This window comes from Lepisma saccharinum, chromosome 2 (genome assembly GCF_977018435.1).
Source record: "Lepisma saccharinum chromosome 2, izLepSacc3.1, whole genome shotgun sequence".
Taxonomy (NCBI): Eukaryota; Metazoa; Arthropoda; class Insecta; order Zygentoma; family Lepismatidae; genus Lepisma; species Lepisma saccharinum.
In genome coordinates this window covers 209,489,884-209,508,535 of record NC_139230.1, presented here as the reverse complement: position 1 = coordinate 209,508,535, position 18,652 = coordinate 209,489,884, and the positions used below count along the sequence as shown (strand labels likewise).

At 36.0% G+C, this 18,652-nt stretch overlaps 1 protein-coding gene across 2 annotated transcripts in view; it reads right to left on the bottom strand.

Annotated features, from left to right (window-relative positions):
• Nucleotides 1–18,652, bottom strand: part of LOC145981134 (uncharacterized) — an 89,547-nt gene that overhangs the window by 44,578 nt on the left and 26,317 nt on the right. Inside the window, exons 4-7 of one of the 2 annotated variants that reach the window (XM_083114247.1) lie at nt 11,649–11,790; nt 9,461–9,705; nt 5,074–5,215; nt 2,885–3,129 (exon numbers count right to left, since the gene is read on the bottom strand). In XM_083114247.1, the coding sequence (XP_082970373.1) occupies nt 2,885–3,129; nt 5,074–5,215; nt 9,461–9,705; nt 11,649–11,790 (774 nt within the window). The remainder of the gene's footprint in view (nt 1–2,884; nt 3,130–5,073; nt 5,216–9,460; nt 9,706–11,648; nt 11,791–18,652) is intronic. The other variant, XM_083114257.1, reaches the window with a different exon arrangement.

The window sequence follows — 18,652 nt, the reverse complement described above, 5'->3', positions numbered from 1 at the left end:
GAAAACTAAGGTTTGCGCCTTCTCCTAAAAATAGCGGGAGAAGAGGGGCAAATTCCAGATTTTTATGGTTTTTTTTCATTGAAATTTGGTTGTCGCGCCTCGAAGCCCTCCTTCCTCGATTCGTCGTTCTGACTTATACACGGTTGCATGCTATGATGTTCTAGCTGCAAAACAAAACTTATCCGAAGTAGATTGCTCTGATGGTGCCCGAGTTATAACAATGTTCTGAGCAATATGCAAATTACCTATTTTTCGTAAAAAACAGTTTCACATTTTGGCTTATTATTCAACTTATATGGCACCCAAAAACATGAAACATGTTTCATTCTCTTTGGAAACGTCCATTCTTTGAAGAGAATACTAAGGTTTGCGCCTTCTTACCAAAATAGCGGGAGAAGAGAGGGCAAACTCCAGACTTTTATGTGGTTATTTTCATTGAAATTTGGGGCTCCCGCCCCCAAGCCCCTATTCCTCGGTCCAACGTTCTGAATTGTACACGGTTGCATGCTCTGATGTTCTAGTTGCAAAACAAAACTTATCTGAAGTAGATTGCTCCCATAGTGCCAGAGTTATAACAATTTACCTCCAAAAATTCACATTACCTATTTTTCGTAAAAAGAAAAATTCAGTTTTTGGCTTATTATTCAACTTGTATGGCACCCAAGAACATGAAACATGTTTCTTCTCTTGAGAAATGTCCATTCTTTGAAAAGAATACTAAAGTTCACGTCTTCTCCCCAAAATAGTGGGAGAAGAGGGGGCAAACTCCAGATTTTTGTTCTTTCCATTGAAATTCGGAGGACGTGCCCCCCAACGCCCACCCACAAGCATACCTTCCTTGGTCCTGTGTTTTTTTTAATTGTACACGGTTGCATGCGCTGATGTTTTAGCTGCAAAACAAAAGTTATCCGAAGTAGATTGCTCCCATAGTGCCAGAGTTTTAACAAATTTCCTCCAAAGTGTGTTCGAATTTAAAATTCCCGCCTCCCCCCCCCCCCATCACTGGTTACTGGAACGGTGGTTCTGTTGCGCATAAAAGGGGCCTAAAAGTTGAGGCCGAAACTTACGAACGAGATTTCCATAATGACATCTTTAAATAAGTAAATAATTAAAAAAGAAAATAATCAATGAAGACGAAATCCCCTCACATTTCCCCGACTTTTTTTGACACCTCAAATTCCCTGACTTTTCCTGGTTTTCCAGGTTTTCCAGGTCTTTCGCCACCCTGTTTTTTACTCAACAAGTATAAGTCTGATTTCAACAAAACTTTACATGGTTGTAGAAATGTACCATCACTACATAAAATATTTTTCGTTCACTTCCCTCTATGCACAAAGGCTAATCGGGAATGGCTAATCGGGAAGGAACCTACAGTTTAAAGTAGGATATAAAACACTGTGTGTCTTCACTGGGTATCTAACCTGGGATCCCTTGATTACAAGGTGACAACATTGCCACACCACCATCAGGGAGGCAAAAAAAAATGTATACGTAGGATACCCCCCACCCCCTCCCTTCCGCCGGAAAATCCAGAGCATGCCACTGGCTCTAGTGTTTAAAATGATTATTCTTGTGTTATCTGCACAATAAGAGTTATGGTTTTGTTTATCACAAGGCAGCACAAGAAAAAACATTGTATTATTTATGTTGGATGAGTCATTGCTGTCAGATATGATATCGGCAAGGAACTGCTTTTGGAACAGCCAGACATACCACTGGTGCAGGTAGAAGCCTCCCTCCAGATAGACTGGTATAAATAAATGGACAGGTGGAATAGGAGTGAAGTGAACATAAGAGACAATAGACTACAACTGTATTTATTTTTAAACCAGCAGCGGACTTATTATCTAACCAAGTTGCAGAAACAAAGGGGGAAGGATTATTGTATTGAAACGGACACATGAGAGTGTCCTATGCAGATCGCTGAATAAAAAAAAAGGCTGCTTCATGAAATTATTGCATAGCCGTGCCCAGCAGTTTTAGATTAATGAGCTCTTGGGATGGAGATTGGTGACTTTCTTTTCTAACTCCATCCTAAACCAATATCAGATGACAGGGATTGGCAAATTCTTCTTCCTTTTGCCTGGCAAACAACAAGGGAAAGTTTTCCAAGCAAGTTTCCCCTCCCTTCCTATCTCTCTCCCTCCTGTCTATTATAGAAAGGATTAAGTAAAAGCTTGGGTAAAGAAGTGTGAAAAATGTATAACCGAGATTTCACTGTATTCAAAAAACATTAATATGTCAGAATTGTATGCTAAATTACAAGCTATTTATAGATATTATCAGATTGGTAAAATGTTAATCTTAGCAATGAAAATGATACATGGAGATGTACCTACATTTGCAGATACCAACAGATATTGATTAATCCACACAGTTCCTAAACTGTTTGTTGAGACTTGAGATGGCTTTGTAGTTCAATGGTAGAGCATTGGCACGAAATGCCAAAGACCCACGTTTGATTCCAGGTTGATCCATAACTTTTACATAGCTTTGCTGCAAGTTATTATATGTTCTGTGTGTGTCTCTAGATAATCTGCATAACAAGTTCAGTTGAATATACAATGGAAACTCAATTTTACATTTTTCAAGCACCAAGATGAAAAAACTTCAAATCCAGGAACATGTAAAAATTAAGGAAAATTTTATAAGATTTTGCTGTATTGGGACCATCAAGGTTGAATGTAAAATCCAGGAACATAAAATCAGGTTTCCACTGAAATATTTTACTGCTTATGATATGGTAGCTGTAGTAAGGCAAACAATTGTGATTCATGCACAAAACAGGTAAATCAAAACTACTAAACTAATATGTTGTGTTTTGTGTCATAAGATCCAAAGGGACAAATGTTGTAAAAAGAACTGCTTCAATTTTTCTACTTACATCAGGGGGAGAACGGAAGACTCTCAAGCGATCTGGTAAAGATCCTGCTGTGGAAATCTCTCCGAGCCCAGGACCAAGGGGAGCAGTGTAGTGTGCTGATCTTGTCATCAGGGCCCTTGAAGAAGGTAATCCTTGATGGATAGCTCCTGCTCCCTTCTGAAAGTGGCTTCGGCCTTCCTGGGCCAAAGGTGCTGTAGTGGAAGGACATGGGACAAAACTGCTCCAAACACTACTGGACTCGCGCACTGCAAAGATAAATATGCATGTGACAAGTAACAAGGCAAATTTCACATAATTCAATACATAATAATACAGAATAAAAACAGGTTACTAAAGGTTAAAAAAAGCTAAAAACAAAAACAGTGCGGGTCAACTTACTATAAAATTTCAAATATGCAATTCATGATAACAAAAAGCAAATACGTTTTAGGGCAATGCTGAAAAAACAAAGTAATAATGAAATACAAGTTTAATCAATAAGGCAATTTTTCATGGTGAGTTCTAACTTAATGTTAACCAATGCTTCAGAACATCATTAAAATATTCATGATGGATGCCGTAAACATGGTTTAAAATTATTTACGTGAAATTTAGAAATTTTGCACTTCCGCATTGCACAATATAATGGTTAAATCCTATTAATTTCGTACCCTTTTGTGAATGAAGACAGTGGATCTTCAAAATTAATAGAATTTAATCATTAAATTGTGCAGCATGGAAGTGCAAAATTTCTAAATTTCACATAAGTAATGTTTAAAATACTCTTCAAAAGGTAATCAAATCCATATACCATAAGTGTATAACTTCAGTGGTTGATAATTTCCAGAGCTCAATTACACTCTACCATGGATTTGAATTATTTAATGTGTCTCAATTGCTAGGTGAATTTTTTTAAAAAAAAATATTCCAGTGCAATGTATTTAGACAGACTTAAGGCATGTGAAATAATTCAAGTAAACACACATATATTTGTTAACATGAACTGTTGTAAATTCTTATAAAAATATTCCAAGCCATAACTGGCTGAAGATGTTTTAATGGGGCTGTTACAGTACCACCACTTTGTTGTTGCAAAGATCCTCTAACACCACCTGGGATCCAACTTCCTCCTGCAGTTGGAGAAAATACCAAATATTTTAGTGTTGGGAATTTTTGAGTTTCAATAGCTCAAAAGAAGTAAGTGTAACTGTGGCATCACAAAGTTATCTGAATTGCAAAGTTTTTTACATATTAAGGATGGAACAGATTAACTGGTCCATTGTCGATATTTTGCACTACAGGCACATCACTTTATCGTTAAAATTACCTATCCAATATAGCAAATAGCCCTACAATTTAGTGTGAAATTCGGCTAATTTTATATTTATGAATATAAATGTGTTTCATATGTTCTGACTTTGTAAAGTAAATGTCTAAATGTGCAGTTCCTTTTTCAAACACAAAACAATAGTCAGCCATCTGGGCACATACCATAATTAAGGAGGTTTTCTAACCATTATGTTATTCAAGGAACATTTACAATTTCATATCGGATAAGCTGAATGTCAGTATTTGGTATTGGCAAAAATTTCATGTGGGTGCATCCCTACCATACATAAATTCTCATTAATACAATGTTTCTTGTGAAGAACACATTAAATAGGCATTTAGGAAATACTATAGCAATTGGCTATTTTCTTTGAGCACTTAATTACTTAAAAACTAAGTACACATTATAACCATATCAGTAAAAAAGAACATTGAAGAAATTATGAGTCACTCAATTTTGTTCTGCATCAACTGCTAAATTTTACCTATTCTCAATAACTTTAAATTGTGAAAAATGTTCAGCTATCTACTCAGCCCTATCCCCTTCCCTAACCCAGAACTAACAACAGAAGAACATCACAATCCCACCACAAGGTTCTCCCTTCTACAGCGGTCTCTTTTCTACAGACTTCCTCACTCATATAATAACCTGCCTCCAAATGTGGACATATTCTTGCCAGAACAAAGTTTTAAAATATTGTTAACCATGCATGTATAATTTTGATTTGTTTTCAGTGCCATCTTGTAGTATATTTTGTTGTTGTTGTCATTTCCCTGCTGTTCCTGTTTCAGTGTAAAATGGTCATTCAGTACTGTATCTGAAACTTTAGGTAAAATAAAAAGAAATAAAGAGAAAACGAAAAAAAAAAAAAGTAACTTACTCTGTGGCCTCAAACTGAGAGCAGGACCATACTCTATATTTGCCATAGCATCCTGTTGTGGTGACTGGTGTGCTAGCATCATTTCTAATGAATTTCCTATGCCAGGTCCTGCCATGATGCAGTTCAAAGATCTCTCCGAGTGCTAGGTAATAATAGTAATAAATATGGTAGTTTTTTTTAAAAAAAAACACAAAAAAAACACAAATCCACATAAGCATTTAAATATTGCAATGTCAATAAGATGTTTAAAATGGCCAAAGTAAACTACATGTAATGCCTGAAGAGATCTATAGCAGATGTAGGAAATAATTTTCCACACATCCAATTAAAATAAAAAATGCGATCAAATACTCAAAGATTGTGCACGACATTAAATTTCTTTGTACAGCATGTTTCAGAAGTCCTGTAATTCTTTAACTGCTTATGGCAGGAGATTCGTACTTGTACAGAGATCAGTGGTATAAATTATAGATGTGTTGCCAGGTGCAACATAATTGGTACTTGACAGTATAATTTCTGGGATAAATATATATTTTATTTTCATATAGTTATACGGTTAGTTTCAGTGTTGTAATCAAATTCATTACTTACTTATAAAATTAAATTTCATCCCCAATATAAATAATTTATTTGTTCCTAATGATGTGCACATTAGATAATACATCCAGCCTGTGCATCCTAGAGTCCAGTGGAACCTCAACTCTATCCTCACCAATTTTACTTACCCCCTTCAAACATTGTGTTGTACAAAAAAGAGACCTAAATGTTGATGCCGAGACTTACGGAGATTTCACACCGAAATGATACGCGACAAGTGACAAGTTGCAAGTGACACGTGTCACATGCAAGAAAACCCTCAGTAACCAATGTAACCTATTGAATGGAAGAGACACTGCAAGCTGCACATATTACTTGCATGTCTCTCAGACTGGGCTGGGCTGTTTTCTCAATACCGAGAATCATGTCACCTCAGTTTGTCATTCGTACATGCACTGTGAATGCTTCACCCCCAGTGAACACCCAGTATTTAAACTCTAGAGAAGAGCCCAACCTATCATTACATTTTTGAAAATCTAATTTGTTGACATAATAAAGTATGGATATATGCAATGTTTTAAGATTTAAACACAGCATTCCTTTTGCTTTATCAAGTTTGTTGGTGCAGTTATCGGCTGTAATTCGCCTTCAACATCATGTAGAGGTGTCTTGTTTTGGCCATTTAGGGCATGACTGAAATTATTTGAAAAAGCACGCACATGGAAGCATGTTAGTCCAAAATAAATCAATCAATGTGGTAAGATACCCTAGTGCAGTGTTTCTCAACCGCCGAGCCACAACCGACCTGCTACCAGGCTTTCATATCAACTATACTGAGCTGTGAAAGGTTCTGCTGTAAGTGGTTGACAACTAACATAATCCCCAGAACTAGACCTCCAGTTTTAAGTGGGATCTGTGCTACTATTACCTCCACCTGTTATCAAACTCGGGATCATTATTTATTAGGAGACAACGTTACTGCTTTGTCATCTATTTTTTTCAATTGGTCAACAATCCTACACATAATCAAATTATTATTACTATTTATGATTATGTCAGAATTTATTTATCAATATTTCATTTCATGGGTACATGGTATATCATGCATAAAATCTTAGGTATTTAAGAGGATTTTTTTTGGATCCAGCCCAATGACTTATATATATATATATATATATATATATATATATATATATATATATATATATATATATATATATATATATATATACTGCTGGACAAAAAAAACCGGACACTTGCATTTTTTGTGATAACGCAATGGGTCGATAAAAGCTCTGGTACAAGGGCTAACTAAATGTTGCAGAAACTGAATTAAGTACGAATGCATAAACAAAGTCCGAGCCTATGAATGGTGCATATGGTACTACATGATCTGCCGAACATTCTGGAATATACCTGCGAGCTGTTATTGCAATTCAGATGTCAAATATCAAAGTGTCCGGTTTTCATTGTCCAGCAGTATATATATATATATATATATATATATATAATGGATAAAAGCAAGGAGGGCCAAAAGGGCTAAGTAAAAATCAAATAAGGTAAAAGGAAACACTCACCGGACAGTAGGAAAATTCAAAATTTTCGCTAATTTATAGCATCATCAGTATATATATACACACACACACACACAAATGATGAAGGAGACAGTAAACACTTACCACACAAAGAGAAATAATTCTATATTTCGCAATCTGAGTCGCATTTTCAAGATAGAAGGAAAAAAGATCGGCGTCACTTGGCGAAGAAGCAGAGAATAGCATCTCTACGATCAGTGTTGCGAGAAACAGTTGATAGATAACGAAAAGTACTTTAACCAGTGTTTATTCTAAGGTGGGTGGGTTGTTTCGGGGAGGAGAGGAAAGGGTTACTGGTTGGCTAGGTTGAGTCCGGGGGGTATAGTGGCGTGCATGCCTGCTATATAGGCCCTTTCCCATCGCCTGCGGAAAGATGTGTCAGAGCAGGGGGGGGGGGGGTAAAAGATGGATGATGGCATCACGGAAGCAGTTATTGAAATTAATTTGCATAAAATGGACTTAAACAATGAAAAATCAGAACTCAAATAATGCAATCACTTACAGCAGAACCTTTCGCAGCTCAATATAGTTGATACGAGTGCTAGATAGCAGGTTGGTTGCGGTCCGACAGATGAGAAACACTACACAAGGGTACCTTACCACCTTGATTGATCCATTTTAGACTAACATGCTTCCACGTGCTTGCTTTTTCCCAATTGTTGAGAACCATTTCTCTATTGTATTGTAAAAGTATTGTAAAGTCCACTATACGCACAGAAAAATAATCGGGACTGGACCTACAGTTTAAAGTAGGATATAAACAACTATGTCTCTCCACTGGGTATCTAACCTGGGATCCCTTGATTACAAGGTGACGACATTGCCACAACACCAACAGGGAGGCAAAAAAAATGTATACGTAAGATACCCCACCCCCACCCCCTCCCTTCCACCGGAAAATCCAGAGCTCGCCACTGGCTCTAGTGTTTAAATGATTATTCTTGTGTTATCTGCACAATAAGAGTTATGGTTTTGTTTATCACAAGGCAGCACAAGAAAAAACATTGTATTATTTATGTTGGATGAGTCATTGCTGTCAGAAGTGATATCGGCAAGGAACTGCTTTTGGAACAGCCAGACATACCACTGGTGCAGGTAGAAGCCTCCCTCCAGATAGACTGGTATAAATAAATGGACAGGTGGAATAGGAGTGAAGTGAAGATAAGAGACAATGGACTACAACTGTATTTATTTTTAAACCAGCAGTGGACTTATTATCTAACCAAGTTGCAGAAACAAAGGGGGAAGGATTATTGTATTGAAACGGACACATGAGTGTGTCCTATGCAAATAGCTGAATAAAAAAAAAGGCTGCTTCATGAAATTATTGCATAGCCGTGCCCAGCAGTTTTAGATTAATGAGCTCTTGGGATGGAGATTGGTGACTTTCTTTTCTAACTCCATCCTAAACCAATATCAGATAACAGGGGTTGGCAAATTCTTCTTCCTTTTGCCTGGCAAACAACAAGGGAAAGTTTTCCAAACAAGTTTCCCCTCCCTTCCTATCTCTCTCCCTCCTGTCTATTATAGAAAGGATTAAGTAAAAGCTTGGGTAAAGAAGTGTGAAAAATGTATAACCGAGATTTCACTGTATTCAAAAAACATTAATATGTCAGAATTGTATGCTAAATTACAAGCTATTTATAGATATTATCAGATTGGTAAAATGTTAATCTTAGCAACGAAAATGATACATGGAGATGTACCTACATTTGGAGATACCAACAGATATTGATTAATCCACACAGTTCCTAAACTGTTTGTTGAGACTTGAGATGGCTTTGTAGTTCAATGGTAGAGCATTGGCACGGAATGCCAAAGACCCACGTTTGATTCCAGGTTGATCCATAACTTTTACATAGCTTTGCTGCAAGTTATTATATGTTCTGTGTGTGTCTCTAGATAATCTGCATAACAAGTTCAGTTGAATATACAATGGAAACTCAATTTTACATTTTTCAAGCACCAAGATGAAGAAACTTAAAATCCAGGAACATGTAAAAATTAATGAAAATTTTATAAGATTTTGCTGTATTGGGACCATCAAGGTTGAATGTAAAATCCAGGTACATAAAATCAGGTTTCCACTGAAATATTCTACTGCTTATGAGATGGTAGCTGTAGTAAGGCAAACAATTGTGATTCATGCACAAAACAGGTAAATCAAAACTACTAAACTAATATGTTGTGTTTTGTGTCATAAGATCCAAAGGGACAAATGTTGTAAAAAGAACTGCTTCAATTTTTCTACTTACATCAGGGGGAGAACGGAAGACTCTCAAGCGATCTGGTAAAGATCCTGCTGTGGAAATCTCTCCGAGCCCAGGACCAAGGGGAGCAGTGTAGTGTGCTGATCTTGTCATCAGGGCCCTTGAAGAAGGTAATCCTTGATGGATAGCTCCTGCTCCCTTCTGAAAGTGGCTTCGGCCTTCCTGGGCCAAAGGTGCTGTAGTGGAAGGACATGGGACAAAACTGCTCCAAACACTACTGGACTCGCGCACTGCAAAGATAAATATGCATGTGACAAGTAACAAGGCAAATTTCACATAATTCAATACATATAACACAGAATAAAAACAGGTTACTAATGGTTTAAAAAAGCTAAAAACAAAAACGGTGCAGGTCAACTTACTATAAAATTTCAAATATGCAATTCATGATAACAAAAAGCAAATACGTTTTAGGGCAATGCTGAAAAAACAAAGTAATAATGAAATACAAGTTGAATCAATAAGGCAATTTTTCATGGTGAGTTCTAACTTAATGTTAACCAATGCTTCAGAACATCATTAAAATATTCATGATGGATGCCGTAAACATGGTTTAAAATTATTTACGTGAAATTTAGAAATTTTGCACTTCCGCATTGCACAATATAATGGTTAAATCCTATTAATTTCGTACCCTTTTGTGAATGAAGACAGTGGATCTTCAAAATTAATAGAATTTAATCATTAAATTGTGCAGCATGGAAGTGCAAAATTTCTAAATTTCACATAAGTAATGTTTAAAATACTCTTCAAAAGGTAATCAAATCCATATACCATAAGTGTATAACTTCAGTGGTTGATAATTTCCAGAGCTCAATTACACTCTACCATGGATTTGAATTATTTAATGTGTCTCAATTGCTAGGTGAATTTTTTTAAAAAAAAATATTCCAGTGCAATGTATTTAGACAGACTTAAGGCATGTGAAATAATTCAAGTAAACACACATATATTTGTTAACATGAACTGTTGTAAATTCTTATAAAAATATTCCAAGCCATAACTGGCTGAAGATGTTTTAATGGGGCTGTTACAGTACCACCACTTTGTTGTTGCAAAGATCCTCTAACACCACCTGGGATCCAACTTCCTCCTGCAGTTGGAGAAAATACCAAATATTTTAGTGTTGGGAATTTTTGAGTTTCAATAGCTCAAAAGAAGTAAGTGTAACTGTGGCATCACAAAGTTATCTGAATTGCAAAGTTTTTTACATATTAAGGATGGAACAGATTAACTGGTCCATTGTCGATATTTTGCACTACAGGCACATCACTTTATCGTTAAAATTACCTATCCAATATAGCAAATAGCCCTACAATTTAGTGTGAAATTCGGCTAATTTTATATTTATGAATATAAATGTGTTTCATATGTTCTGACTTTGTAAAGTAAATGTCTAAATGTGCAGTTCCTTTTTCAAACACAAAACAATATTCAGCCATCTGGGCACATACCATAATTAAGGAGGTTTTCTAACCATTATGTTATTCAAGGAACATTTACAATTTCATATCGGATAAGCTGAATGTCAGTATTTGGTATTGGCAAAAATTTCATGTGGGTGCATCCCTACCATACATAAATTCTCATTAATACAATGTTTCTTGTGAAGAACACATTAAATAGGCATTTAGGAAATACTATAGCAATTGGCTATTTTCTTTGAGCACTTAATTACTTAAAAACTAAGTACACATTATAACCATATCAGTAAAAAAGAACATTGAAGAAATTATGAGTCACTCAATTTTGTTCTGCATTAACTGCTAAATTTTACCTATTCTCAATAACTTTAAATTGTGAAAAATGTTCAGCTATCTACTCAGCCCTATCCCCTTCCCTAACCCAGAACTAACAACAGAAGAACATCACAATCCCACCACAAGGTTCTCCCTTCTACAGCGGTCTCTTTTCTACAGACTTCCTCACTCATATAATAACCTGCCTCCAAATGTGGACATATTCTTGCCAGAACAAAGTTTTAAAATATTGTTAACCATGCATGTATAATTTTGATTTGTTTTCAGTGCCATCTTGTAGTATATTTTGTTGTTGTTGTCATTTCCCTGCTGTTCCTGTTTCAGTGTAAAATGGTCATTCAGTACTGTATCTGAAACTTTAGGTAAAATAAAAAGAAATAAAGAGAAAACGAAAAAAAAAAAAAGTAACTTACTCTGTGGCCTCAAACTGAGAGCAGGACCATACTCTATATTTGCCATAGCATCCTGTTGTGGTGACTGGTGTGCTAGCATCATTTCTAATGAATTTCCTATGCCAGGTCCTGCCATGATGCAGTTCAAAGATCTCACCGAGTGCTAGGTAATAATAGTAATAAATATGGTAGTTTTTTTTAAAAAAAAACAAAAAAACACAAATCCACATAAGCATTTAAATATTGCAACGTCTATAAGATGTTTAAAATGGCCAAAGTAAACTACATGTAATGCCTGAAGAGATCTATAGCAGATGTAGGAAATAATTTTCCACACATCCAATTAGAACTAAAAATGCAATCAAATACTCAAAGATTGTGCATGACATTAGATTTCTTTGTACAGCATGTTTCAGAAGTCAAGCATTTCTTTAACTGCTTATGGAGGGAGATTCGTACTGGGTTTTTTGCATTTTGAAGCATCTTCTGCCTCCTCATTAGTGTGTTTTATTTTCCAGAATGCAAATCTTGTAGGAGAAATAGTGATAAATTATTGCATCGTTGAGTGGCAACTTACTACATTGTGATTTGTGTCCGATTGTGGGAGGGGGTGGGTGGATGTATGGATGTCAATTAATGGATTAAGTATATCAATTTTATGAGTAACATCAAAAATTATATCATCTCCCTGAATTGGTACTTGTGAGTTTTTACTTGAAAATGGCTATCCTGTTTTGATTCCCCTGGGCTTCATTCCAGCTGCACTGGTACCTGGTGACATCTTACTTAAAAGAGATCAGTGGTATAAATTATGTAGTGTTGGGCACGTGCAACATACTTGGCACTTGACAGTTTAATTTCTGGGCTAAATTTATATTTAATTTTCATATAGTTGTATGGCTAGTTTTTGCGTTGTAAACAAATTTGTTGCTGGATAACTTTTCAAATGCACTGTACTTATTTCAGTTTTAACATGTGTAAATTGTGTTCAAAAATAGTTACTCATAGAATTCAGTTCCATCCCCAAAATAAATAATTTTTTTGTTCCTAATGAAATGCACATTAAATAATACAAGGGTTATTTTTTTAAGTAAGGTCCGTTTTGCAATAAAAACGAAGTAAGTAGATGTATTTCTTTAAAATAAACCTTTCTTTTCTGAATTTACATACACTTCTCTACTTTTCTACATATTTCTTTGCCAGTTTAAACATTTATCATAACGAACTAAGAGTTTTTGGATACCCTCCTCATACAACTCTGCCAGCTGTGATGATATCCAGTTTCTCATGGTAGTTTTCACACTTGCCACCCAGGAAAGTCTTCAGATGGCGGAAGAGGTGGTAGTCACTAGGCGCAAGGACTGTTTGTGAATACCATTTGAAATTGCATGTGAGCGTGGGAATGAGTGCACGCACAGACTCCCGGCAATGTTTTAGCAGCATCATGGCAACTGTGTTTTCGAACAGGCAGGGTAGGGTGTTTTGCTAGTGGACTCTTTGCTGCCAGGAACAACAATTAACTCAGCTTCCGTAAGTAACTGGCTATCATCACAGGCAGCAGAGTTCTATGAGAAGGGTATCCAAAATCTCGTAGTTCGTTACGTTAAATCCTTAAACCGGCAAGGAAATAATGTAGAAACGTAGAGTATGTAAATTCAGAAAATAAATGTGTTTTTTTTTTTTTGGAAAACATTACTTACTTAGTTTTTATTGCAAAATGGACCTTACTTAAAAAATGACCCTCAAACAACCAGCTTGTTCATCTAAGAGTCCAGTTAAACTCCAATTTTATGCTCGCCAATTTTATTTTCCCCCTTCAAATATTTCTCTTTCCTGTTCCTACAGGAAAATTATATGTAACATTTTGCTATATATTGTAAGTTTCTTTTAGCCACAGTCCACAAAGAAACTTATTCACTTGAAACAGAAACTGTAAGGATGATCTTATCAACGGCACTATGCAGAAAACTGTCTTCATGCAAAATCATCGGGCAAAATTAACTCTCCACTAGAATTGAGCCACATTTTAAATCAATACCAATGTTACTCTTATAATTTTCTACTGACGAACATACAAGGCTCAATAAATAGAAAAGTTACTTTTTTTTATTTACACAAGAGTATTTATTGCAAACACTGAAATAAATGTATTATCACTGTTCAGCCTAGTCCCCTTTAGTTCAATGCACCTATGCCAGCATTTGACAAGCACGTACATAACGTGGGGAAAAAATGTGGATGGGTGTGCAGCCAATCACTAGAGGCATGCAAATTTCGTTTTTGACGAAAACACGAAATATGAAATAACATGCCGTAAAGTTCATTTTTCATGTTTCTGAAAGGTGTGAGGTGCATTTTTCTACCCTGTTTTGTCACGAAATAATGCGAAATGAACTGCAATATGCGAAATATACTCTTAAACACGAAATTTACCGTTTATATACCGACGCAACACTTTCTGAAGTCTGAAGTATCCTGTGAGTTATGCAATTCACGGAAAATTGATTAATTCTGCAGTAAATATTTGAGAAGCAAAAATGGACCCCTTTACACAGCAATAAACTTAATACTCTGGTAACTACATAAATGTGCTATTACAAGGGGTAAGTTTATTTTGTGTAATAAGTGCAGTTTTTAAATCAAATTTAGGATTATATTCACAATTTTAAAACCAAAATGTCATTTTATATAGAATTTTTGATGTGATTATTCACCGCTATAACACCAAAATTTTATTTTATTTACCGCTTTTGAACCCGAAATCAACTCTGTTTTTGTACCGAAATTTTGCATTTTTATTTACCAAAAATATGTGCCTCTACCAATCACACATGCCAACTGAACCTCATCATCGTCCTGGAACTGCATTCTACTCAGTGTATCGAAAACGTGCAAATCCGACAGTACAAGTATTGAGGATGTGGGATGCACTCAGTTCACAGTTCCTCAATAGTCAACACTGTTGCTTTAGCAGTAAGTGCTCTCGCATTGTTGTGGAGGAGACACACTCCCACTACCAACAACCTGTGTCATTTATGGTAAATAGCTGGTTTCAGATTTTCCCTCAGAAAGTTGAATACGTGACACTGGCCACAATTCTTCTTCTGAACATCTAGTACTCTAAGTTCAGCCTCGTGATCCCAGAAGAAAGTCAACATGACTTTGCTTGCAGATCACTGCACCCACAAGTTCTTCACTTTTGGAGATGAGGTGTGGCACCACTCCATGCTTTGTCACTTTAGTTATGACTTGCATAAATGTACCCAGGTCTCATCTCTAGTAACAACATGCTGGATAAATGCTTCACCATCAGTCACATACTGAAACAGAAGCTCTTGCCAAGCATCACCAGGACAGCAATTTTCAACGACAACCATTCACAATAGAGCATTTTTCAGTGTGATGCTAATATCACATACAATACTTCTCCGAATTTAAACATTTCTCTTTTAACCCGACTACTGAGTTACTTTTAGTGTTTTGAGCTTCTGAGAAAGCTAAAAGGTTCTGGAAATGGGGACAAAATATTGAGGCTTAGGACAAGTCTACAAGATCATGTGTATGTCTTGAGTGTATTAAAAATTGTCCGTAGCTACAGGTTAACAGCTGATTCTTCCACTGACATAATTGGAAGATCGAGATTTCATATCTTTTAATCCTCTTTAAGTTTTCATGTTCTAACTTTTAATGGTTTACTATTTTCTCCCGATCAAAGTCAGCCCAAAAATTAGGATGACAGAACACATACATGTTAAGATTGTCTCAGTTTTAAAAATGTATTCCATTTCTTGAGATGATGCATTGTGAATACAAAATAACCAGGTTTCTTTGCATCACATCCTAATCCTTTACCACAAATTTTACATTTAATCAGCTATAAACATCACTGTAACTTGTTTATTTTCTACATACAATGTTTCAAGTTTTGATTGAAACAGTGTTGATGGTAAATTAAATTAAATTAACTGGTGATAATACAGGGTGGCCACTCTAGAACCATGATACAATTCAAGTATAATTCTTGGATTTCAAGGTGAACTTTCTAATAATTCAAGGATACAAGCCGACGTTTTCTCTATTTCAACCTTACACATTAGCATCTCGCACAACCCACACACATAATATAGAGTCTCTGTGTGATTCCAATGTATCAAGACATTTGAATTCAATTAAAATATGTAATTTAAGGCATGGAGTTTACATTTCAATTTCACATATTCAGACTTGAAATACAGTGTGCGGCACAAAACAATAGCCCCGTTGCAATTAGTAAACAAAATCATACAGACAAACTGCATACGTGATGTGGACTGAAAAATATGGTGATCGTGGGTGGAGTCACAACAACGTGCCATGCCGACAACAATGATCCATCTTCTCAAGCACATTTCAGTGTTTACAGTGAGTGCCTTGTGTCGGACATAATTTTTCGGTGTTTGCATGCAGTACTGTTTAACATGCCATATTCAATTGAAGATAGGATTGTCATAGTGGAATTTTACATGCAGACGCATTCAATAAAGGAGGCAAAGGAAATGTTCGCCCATTGTTTCCCAATCATCAGATTCCCGCCAATGATTTGAGGTCCCATCTTGTTGAAACCAAGCGTCTCTCTCATCCTTTTCTAACATAGACACAAATTCCTGCACAATGTTCACATGCACATCACTATCCATAGTCTCTTTGAAAAGAGATGGTCTAACAATGCGCCGCCATGATATCACACATCAGACACCTATTTTCATGGAATGAAGTGGTTCCTCATGTAAAACATGAGGGGTTTCAGTAGCCCATATCCAGTGATCAAAACACTACATTTTAAAAGTAGCTTCGCTACAGCTACAGCTACTCTTCCAAAATGTAGCTTCGCTACAGCTACAGCTACATTTTCCAAGAAGTAGCTCTCTACGCTACTCCAGTTCGCTACTCGCTACTTCACTACTTTTCCGCTACTTTTGCATAAAAGAAATTAACAACCACATGGATATTCCAAGAAGACCCTAGTATGATAGTTGTACTTGCTGGAAAATAGATTCTGTTATTTATTATCATGATTCCCGTCATTCTGTAATTTTGATAGCAGTGTTACTTCAGTTGCTTATTTTCAATATAGTGTTTCAGAATAACGTACCTATGTAAGCGGTAGATCAATTCAAATTTGATATATGAGTATTTCAATTAGGATGACACAAAATTAATGATTACAACTATACACAAATAAAATTTGGTAGAATTATTTACATTTATATATAAACATATTTTCCTTGAGAATAAATATTGAGTTAAGTCACATAGTGGTTCGAAACCAGTCGGTTTGCTTATCTGTGCATAAAGTGGACTCCAAATAAAAACTAGGAAAGATACCTGGAGGATGGGATCCTCCTGCTCCTCCAATCCCCACGCTGCTCTTTCATCATTCTTCCTCATTCTCACAATTAGCCAAAAGTGACAGGAAGCGACTCTAGATAAGATTGATTGACTTTTTGTTTTAAGTCCACTTTATGCACAGTAAGGCTATTCGGGACTGAACCTACAGTTTAAAGTGGGATCCAAACCACTATGTGCCTCCACCAGGTATCGAACCCAGGACCCCTTGACTGTAGATAAGATAATTACTAAATAAAACATTGATCTTCATTGTCATGATTAGCAAAAGTAACAGAAAATCTAAAGGGAAATATATTGAGAAAACTGATGTGTAAATCCGAGAGTTCTGTTAACATACTGAGCCATTGATTGCTGGCACTATTGCTGTCATTCTAGTGGAAAATGGATCGCTCCTTTTTGCACTGCAAGTTGTGTTTTACACAGTAATTAAAGACATTTTGCTGCCTCTTATACTAGGAATATCCACAATATATGTTCCGGGGTGGCGCAAATGAGGTATTTTTTTTTTCAGGGGTGCCACAAATGAGGCATTTCCCCAAAATCTCAAAAAAAGTAGCTGTTAGCTGGAATATATTCATATATGTCAGTTAGTTATCTGGATATTAGAATTATAAAGATACTAATGAAATAAATTACACGGATACCTATACTGTGATATCAAGATATTTACTATTATCTACATTATCCATATTTCCATGTAATAGACTTTGTCTTTATGAACCTCCTGCAAAAGTAAGCGTTATTGTCAATTTTTTTAATGCTGGTGCCACATTCAAAATTTACCTCAAAATGCTGAAAAGAAATGTAGCTGTAGCAAAATTTTCGCTACAACTACAGGAATTTTGTAGCTTCGCTACCGCTACAACTACAATTTTCAAAATGTAGCGCCGCTACAGCTACAAATTTTGTAGCTAGCTACAGTAGCGCCACTACAAGTAGTGCACTACTTTCGACCACTGCCCATATCCTACAGTTCTGCATATTAACATAACCCGATAGGTGAAACCATGCTTCATCTGAAAAATAAATTTTGTCAAGTTCCCTTTGAGATCTGAATGTCTGAAGAAACAATCTAGCAAATCATATTCTTTTGTCTATGTCCGGAAATTTAAGTTCATGTACCACACGAACATAGTAAGCACAAAACTTTAACTTAAGCATTGGCGATCTGCAACTCCCTCGATAAACGCTGGGGCGATTTCTTAGGCGAACGAGCATACCGATGTTCCAAATCTTCCAAAAAATCAGCTGTAAAGGCACTAGGTCTTCCACTTCGTGGCTTGTCTCATGCTACCAGTTTCTTCAAATTTGTTTTTAAGCCACAATATTGTTTTCCTACATGGTACACTCTTGCCAGGATACCTCAATGAAAACTGTTCCTGCACCTGTTCATGACTGTTTGTTTTCAAGAAGCATTTAAGTAGGGGGTGTGCGAGACAAAATTTTTTTGGGCCGGGATGGGATCAGGATGGGAATTTTTTTAAATCCAGACATTCAGGATGGTAAAAATTAGCAATTTCCCCACAAAGTTGGGAACTTTTCAGGATGGGAAATGTTCAAAATTTCCCGACGCTCTTGAAATCTTGAATTCTACACGTCATTTTCACCTTAAGTGATTATATTTCCATTTCTGGTAC